Source organism: Vombatus ursinus, unplaced genomic scaffold (genome assembly GCF_900497805.2).
Source record: "Vombatus ursinus unplaced genomic scaffold, bare-nosed wombat genome assembly UNPS02014807.1, whole genome shotgun sequence".
Taxonomy (NCBI): Eukaryota; Metazoa; Chordata; class Mammalia; order Diprotodontia; family Vombatidae; genus Vombatus; species Vombatus ursinus.
This window is the reverse complement of record NW_020954585.1, coordinates 46,694,265-46,701,770: the sequence shown is the minus strand read 5'-3', so window position 1 is coordinate 46,701,770 and position 7,506 is coordinate 46,694,265. Positions and strand designations below refer to the sequence as shown.

The 7,506-nt window shown below is 43.6% G+C and overlaps 1 protein-coding gene across 2 annotated transcripts in view; it reads left to right on the top strand.

The window, feature by feature from the left end:
- The first annotated feature begins 4,263 nt into the window (after positions 1–4,263).
- Positions 4,264–7,506, top strand: part of WIPI2 (WD repeat domain, phosphoinositide interacting 2) — a 37,179-nt gene continuing 33,936 nt past the window's right edge. For both annotated transcript variants that reach the window (XM_027874444.1, XM_027874445.1), the window contains exon 1: positions 4,264–4,433. In XM_027874444.1, coding sequence (XP_027730245.1) covers positions 4,360–4,433 — 74 coding nt within the window. In that variant the 5' untranslated portion in view covers positions 4,264–4,359. The remainder of the gene's footprint in view (positions 4,434–7,506) is intronic.

Genomic DNA, 7,506 nt, shown 5'->3' with positions numbered 1-7,506 from the left:
TTTAGGAGGTAACAGCCACCATGCCTTTCGTGCAGCAGCCTGAATTTGAGCAAAAATTCCGGAAGCAAACTTAGATTGGGTCTCATTAGTATTAAAAGGAGGAAGGCCAACAAGCATTTCATAAGTCCATTCCGCACTTTCCCCTCCGGCCTCACTATTACGGCGGGCCGCTTCCTTACATAATTCTTTAAATTCAGATTTCCAAAGCACAAAACTTCCTCCACTCAGGGTGGCACGGGCAAGGTGAAGCCAATCATGAGAAGTGAGCCATAAATGATCAAGGGCATCAAGGATGGAGAAGGTGAATGGGGCAACAGGGCCATACTGAGAGACTGCCTCTTTTAGTGTTTTTAGCGTCTTATACCCGAGGCGTCTATATTGCCGGGGGGGCAGCCTCCTCTCCCTCCTCCTCAGTATCACTTGACGCAGTTTTATCCTCAATAACGGGAAAAAGAAAAGGGGGGGAGGAAGAGAAAAGACTCCTTTTCTTAGGGAGTAAAGACCCTGCATCTTTAGGGGAAGGGAGGGGGGCCAAAACAGGGGATTCGGATTTGGGTTTGGAGGTTACTGTAGGGGCAGTGAGAGCAACAGCAGGGCCAGGAATGCAATCAGCGAGTTCCAAATCAAGGAGCCGTAGTTCCTTAAGCAGCTGTGCTTTCTCTTTCTTAAACATCAACGTCTGTCTGTTGGAGGGACTGAATCTGAGAGGAGAGCGAGGTCAAGGGAGTATCAACAGGCGGAAAAGGGGGAAGAGTATGATAAGAAGGGGGAGCAGAAGGGGGCAGAGAAGCAGCAAGATGAGGGGTTGGGAGTGGAGAAGCAGGAGCAGCGGGCGCGGAAGCAGAGTGCTGTATAGTAGGAAAACATGCAGGAGCGGTACTGAAATTATAGGGGTCATTATAAGAAGCAGCCTCCTGCTCAAGGTCAACTGCATCAGTAGGATCTAAGGTATCATTTGACCTCTTGACCAAAGCCTCTTGTAAAACAGGATAAATGCGCTCAACTTTCCTACTTTGGGAGGAAAAATCATCTAAGGGCATGTCGATGGACACAGAATCACAATCCTTCCTAGACTCATCCTCTGTTGCGGGTGGGGCTGGTAATGGACAAGGAGGCTCCGGGGGCCTCCGTCTTTCTCACTGACAATCTTACAAACCTCAGTCTCAAAAGGACGTATTTTCAAAATATCATAAATACAATTCCAGTAATTGAACGCAGTAACAGGGACCTTCTCGGGCCCGAAAGTTCTAAAATAATCATTAAGACAATCTCCCACCCGTTTCCATCTTTTCTCATCTATAGTTCCTTCCTGGGGGAAACAAGGACAAACGTCCTTTAAAAAAACAAAAAATTGTATAAGATCCTTTTTCTTAACCTTTACTCCCCGTGTCTTTAATGAGGCCTTAAGCCCTTCTACAAATTTTTCATGACTACTAGCATCCTGCCCCATTTTGAGAGTGTCTCCTTACCTCAGGTCTCTATTCCGCAGATCAGGCAAATCCGCGGCGACCAATTGTCATGTATCGTGACTGCAGTCGTCTTTTTCACAGGAGCACACACCAAAAAACCTTTACTCCTTTTAAGGGGGTCTCGGGCCCCACCTTGCGCGCCAAATGTCCCGTCCCACGGGACATCAACGGAGGTCCGGACCTGTAAAAGAAGGAGGGGAGTAGGGGACACAGGAAATGGAGACAAGGCAGGCTTTCTGATCAAGTCTCTTTTATTGAAGGCAAGCTCAGGGTAGTTATACACACAGTAAGAGGGAGTGGGGGAGTTCCACCAATGGTATAGGGGCGGGGTATTCCAGGAAGAGGTACAGCTTTGACCATAATCTGTTCTTATCACAAGGACCACCAAGGTATAGGGGCGGGGTATTCCAGGAAGAGATACAGCTTTGTCCGAAATTTGTTCTTATCACAAGGACAGCTGCAACGCTAGTAATTTTCCAGAGGTCATACTGGGCCTGTGGTCCCTTACATATATCAATGTTCTTTTTGTCTTTCTCTGTAAATTATTTCCTACTTATCCTGTATGTACCTCACTTTGCATATATTTGTTTCCTTGTTGTCTCCCCATTAGATTGTAAACTCCTTGGGGGCAGGGGCTGTCTTTTGCCTCTTTTTTGTAACCCTAGTGCTTAGCATAATGCTTGGTACATAGCAGGTGCTTAATGAATGTTTATTGATTGATGATTATTTGCCAATTAAGTAGAGAACTAGAATTTTCTAGCTTGGAAGTTTCCAAGCACAAAAGATTACAAATACAAGGGACTCCAGAAAAGGGCCAGGGCACCTGGGGGGAAGGGGTGTAAAGTAGGAGGAGTAAGGTTTGGCTAGAGCAGAGATTGCCTCTCTGATTAAAAAAAAAAAAAAGACTAGAAAACCTGAGTTTTTATAGATTACAATAAGAAACATGAGGCTAAAGATTGTAGGATGAAAAATGGAACTCATTGCAATGTTGGGATGGACAGAAATATATTGGTTGTTTAAGAGCTACTGTGAATCTTAAAAGACTGTCCTGTACTAATAGATTTAAAGCGAAGGAAAAAAATGTTAATAATGCAGATTAAATTTAAAAGTGTGCTGCGGGTATTCCCCCCCACCCCCACCCACCCAGAGAACCTGTTGTTAAGCAAATTTACCAGCATGCCTCTGCCTATAGGCAATATTGCAATTTGGGTGTTTAAACTGGAGCCAGGACCTTTTTGCCCATTACTGTAGAGATTTTTTGATGAGCTATAAGGATTGGAGTACTCTGACCTTTTATAGGATTCTAGGATTTAATGGTGGAAAGTCTTTTAGGGAGCACCCAGTTCAATAGTTTCATTCTAAAGATGAGGCTGCTAAGTCTCATGTAAAAAGACATTGTAGTATTGTAAAAAAAGAATTGGATTTAGCTTCAGAAGATCTTAGTTTGATTCTTGATTCTGCAGCTGTGGGACTTTGAGCCTAAACACTTAAACTCTTTGGGCCTCAGTTTCCTAATCTATAAAACGATGGGGCTGAGCTAAAGTGAGCTCTAACGTGCCTTCCAGCTCCAAATCTACTGTCCTGTGACTTTCCCACTCACACAGGTAGCCAGCTGCATATTGGTAATTTGAACACATATACTCTGAATCCAATGAATGCTCTACTTCTCCATTCTCTAGACTTAATATTTCCTAACTTATTCATTTGCTTCTCTCACCTCCCTACCAGGGAGTAAGTTCCCTGAGGACAGGACCTGTATTTTGTTCAGTCCATATTTTCCTAACTTCTTTGTAAATATTTGTCGAATTCAAATATTTCCCGGTGGTGTTACTAATTCTTTATATGTACAGGTCTCATGTTCCCTGAGAGACTCTAAACAGGTCAAAGGCTTTATCTTCTACTTCTTTTAAAAGATTTTATCTTATATTTACTGTGTGCCAGGAACATATTAAGCAATTAATATGTGCTTTTTGTTCCTCGATGACTTGACCTTTATCCTTAGCTGTCTGTGCTTATAAGAAACTATGCTCACAGCAGGCATCCAGTAATTATTTGTGGAATTAATGGACCACCACCATTTGCACAATCAAGCTAGACCACTCGCAAACTCAGAGTGCAAACAATTTAGCAATAAAAGGCGTCAGCGAGCAAGCCTCTAGAACCCAGCCCTTAATCTGCGTGAATTTTTACATCTTTATTTTCACTAACATCTAACTGAAATCCAGCATTTCCGTCAATTTTGAATGTTGGCAACAATATTATTCTCGGCAGGGGTTGTCCATAGACTTCATCAAGTTACCATATGACACACACAAAAAGTTAGCAATTTCTGTTCTAGCTAAAAAGTAAACACCCCACACAGCGATGGAACAGTTGCCTCAGTTCTCAAAATCCCAATGCGCATGCGCCGGGGGACCCACCCCCCCCCCACGCACGCGCAGTTTCCCGGGCTCGGCGGCGCCGGTCCTCGAAATGGGCCACCGGACCGTGATTCAGGCGTCGCGCGTGCGCACTCATGCAGAACCAGCGTCCTTCGCGGCCACCGTGATCCCGCACCACATGCGTGTTGTGGCTATTGCGCCTGTGCACGACCTCGGTCGTGTGCGGCCGTGGGGGCGGAGCGGCGCAAGCGCCCTGCGAGGTTTAGGACCTGGAGCGTAAACAAGAGACGGGAAGGGATGAGGCGACGACAGAAGTTGGAGCAACGAGCGGCGGCGGCGGCGATAGCGGCAGCAGGAGCGGCAGCCACAGCCAGAGCCACATTAGCTGGGGGACCCACAACGGAGGAGACGTCGGCGGCGGCGGAGAGCGGGGCCCGGAGCCGACCCTGACTCCCTCGTCTGTCCCGGCCCGGGAGTAGAGCGCCCGAGCCAAGGCCCCCCTCTCAGCCATGAACCTGGCCAGTCAGAGCGGGGAGGCTGGCTCCAGCCAGCTGCTCTTCGCCAACTTCAACCAGGACAACACGTAAGGAAGGACCCCCGAGAGTTGGCGGGGCGGGGCGGGGTGGGGGTGCCCCGCGGACTCCGCTCCCGAGGGCGCAGTTCCTCTCGCCTCGGGCATTAGGAGTGACCCTCCACCCAGACCCCACCCCCGCAGCCTCCCTGCAAGGATTGGGGTGAAGGCCAGGCCTTCTCTGGGAGGCTGGGAGAGAGGTGGGGTGGGTCAGGGCCAATCACTGGAGCAGCAGGGACTGTGGCTTCCTGGGGGTGGGAATCAATTCCCCTCTTTCTGGTGATTTCTTGGTCTTTTCTAGGTTAGGGATCGGGGGAAGGGGAGAGGGAAGTTCTTGTCCCACAGGTAGTGTGTGTGTGTGTAGTGTTTTAAAGTTTTTTTGTTTTGTTTTTTTTTTCTTAAAGCGAGGGCAGAAGGGGAGGTGTTTTTTGTTTTTTTTTTTCGGCCTCACTTTGAACCAAAGTTCACACTGGAAGTTTTTCCCTGGGGTTTGCCATCCTGGGATCAGTCAAAGAGTTGGAGCTGGAAAGAATAGAGAATACGAGAGAATACGTAGAGAATACGAGAGAATACGTAGAGAATACGAGTCCAAGTGTTTTTTTATTTTACAGATGAGAGAACTGCAGCTCAGAAAGGTTAACCTGCTTGCCCAGAGTCACATACCTAGTGTATCAGACATGGGTTTTGAACCTAGATCTTTCGGACTAAAAGTCAATAGGCCTGGGATTCTTTTCTCCACTTTTTCCACATACAGGTTGCCATCATTTCGAAGTCGCTAGGGATCTGTTTTTTCTTAGTGTTCTTGCAGTGTACATCACTGAAATCTGCCCATATGCAGGAACGAAATTAATAATAACCTTGGTATGTTAAATATTGGACTGGAAGTAAAACTGTAAGTGTATAATAAGTAATTTGGGCCATTATTTTGGTGTCCAGTGAGAATCTTGAGGCTTTTTGTTTAGAGAAGATGTCATAGGGAGCAATGGGACACAAGCCCTTAGAGTTGAAAAAAAAAAAGGGACATGTTATGAAATTCTTCAGATGATGGTACTGAGAATCTGAAGATAGTTAAGAGATGAAACTGCTGAAGAAAGGAGGATGACTTATGGGACTAGGAGGGAGGAGGGCCATCTTGAGAAGTGAGTAAGAGGAAATGATGTAAGGATGGTGGTAGTGGAGGAGTATGTCATTTGGCTCTGTCCAGAGTAATTCTTGGTCTTCGGATTGAGTTTGTGTACTGAATGTAATTGATATAGTAGCAAACTATATATTGCTCATTTCAATTGTTAATTGAGTCTAGATGTAAAATATTTGGCCAAGGTTACTCAACTTGTTATTGGCAAAATCAAAACTATTAGTCAATTAATCAACAAACATTTTATTAAGTACCTACCTACGCAGTGCTAAAACCAAGGTCCCCTGATTTATAATGTAGTGTTCTTTCTATTAATATTGTGGTTCCTCTGCTGTATTGAATAGTCTAAGAAGAGTGGATTTACAAACTGTAATGTCTGGAATTTTAATTATAGGCCAGGACTTGCTGCAACAAAGAAATTCTTTTAAGCAAAGAATTGAGACCTTTTCATGACCCAGTATTTTCAGCCAGTATTCTGTATAACAAATTTTCAGTACAGCAGAAAGTATTTGTGCAAAGTTTGTTACATGTTACTTCTGTTATTCAAAATAACAGCAAATTGTAATTTTCAAACCTAGTAAAATTAACATTTGAAGTCATTAATATTTGAGTGAGATGAGAAACTATTACATTCACAGGCCTTAGGTAATTTATAGAATTTTCCAAATTTTTATAATAAGTACTAAATTTTGGCTTTATGTATCTTACTATGTTGGGACTTGGTAATTGCATAGCATTCCTATTGCTTTTGGGCTGCCAAATTCTCATCTGCAAAATGGGAATAATACATGCAACACCTGTCTCACAGGGCAATTTTGAGAATAAAAAGGGAAAATGTCTTTGTTAATTAGAGAAATACTATCCTATTGGCCTGGTCCTATACCCTTCATAATCACATGCTATTTTTCCTTTCAGAATAATCCTGTAAACGGTATAGAAGAAGTGCCTGTGGTCCATGGACCTTCCTCTTCTCCCCCTGCCCCCCCCCCCCCAGGGTGTAGACTTCTAACTGAAATTTAGCATTTCCTTCAGTTATTTAAAAACATTTTTCTGAGACGGCATCACCAGACTGCCAGAGGGGTCTATGACACAAAAAAACTTAAGAATATCTGCTCCTTCAAAGGGACCTTTGAAAAAAGGTATTATAGGGAAGTATTCTGTGGCTCTTTTGCTCTTTATTTACTCTTAATCAGAAAGTGAAGAGTTTCATGTTATGGCCATAATTTTACTTCTTCATATTAGATTAAATAAGATTAAACAATATAAAGAGATAACCCGAAGTAGCTGAATATAGAAAGACCTTTCAAGTTTTTTTTTAATTACTTTTTATTAAAGGAACAAAAGAGCACTTTTAGAACAAGGAATGTTAATCTGTTCTAGAGGCCATTGCAACCCACCAAATTCACTAATTTTTTTCTTCATTTAAGGAAATGAAGTCCTATCCTCAAGTATGAATCATTTTTTGTCTTATTGTCACTTGTTCAAGGTTTTGCTAGAATTTTAGATAGTTAACCTTGTCTTGCCCTTTTCATCATTATTATTTTCAATTGATCACCTGAGTGGAAAAGCATTTATTAAGAGCAAGACAATCCCTATTTTGAAAGAGCTCACCAATCTAGTTGTGAGAGAGACTTCCATAAAGAGGGTACAGCTATGGGGCCTGTGGTAGGTAAGACCTGGGGGCAGGTGGCTTGGGGATTAAAGTGGGGTGGAGGTGGGAGTGTGTAGCAGAGAGGCTGATAAGGACCTGTGGCTAGGTGATCCTCCAGTTTACTGTGAGTTAGTAACACCCTGTTTATCAAAGTTCGATGTGTAGCTTTGTCTACTCCTAAGGAGCTTACATTCTAATGAGTGAAGATAGGAACATCTATCAGCATGTGCAGATGAAGATCTATACATATATACAGCATATACTTATGAAGATAATAAGTATAAATAAATGCCAAGTTA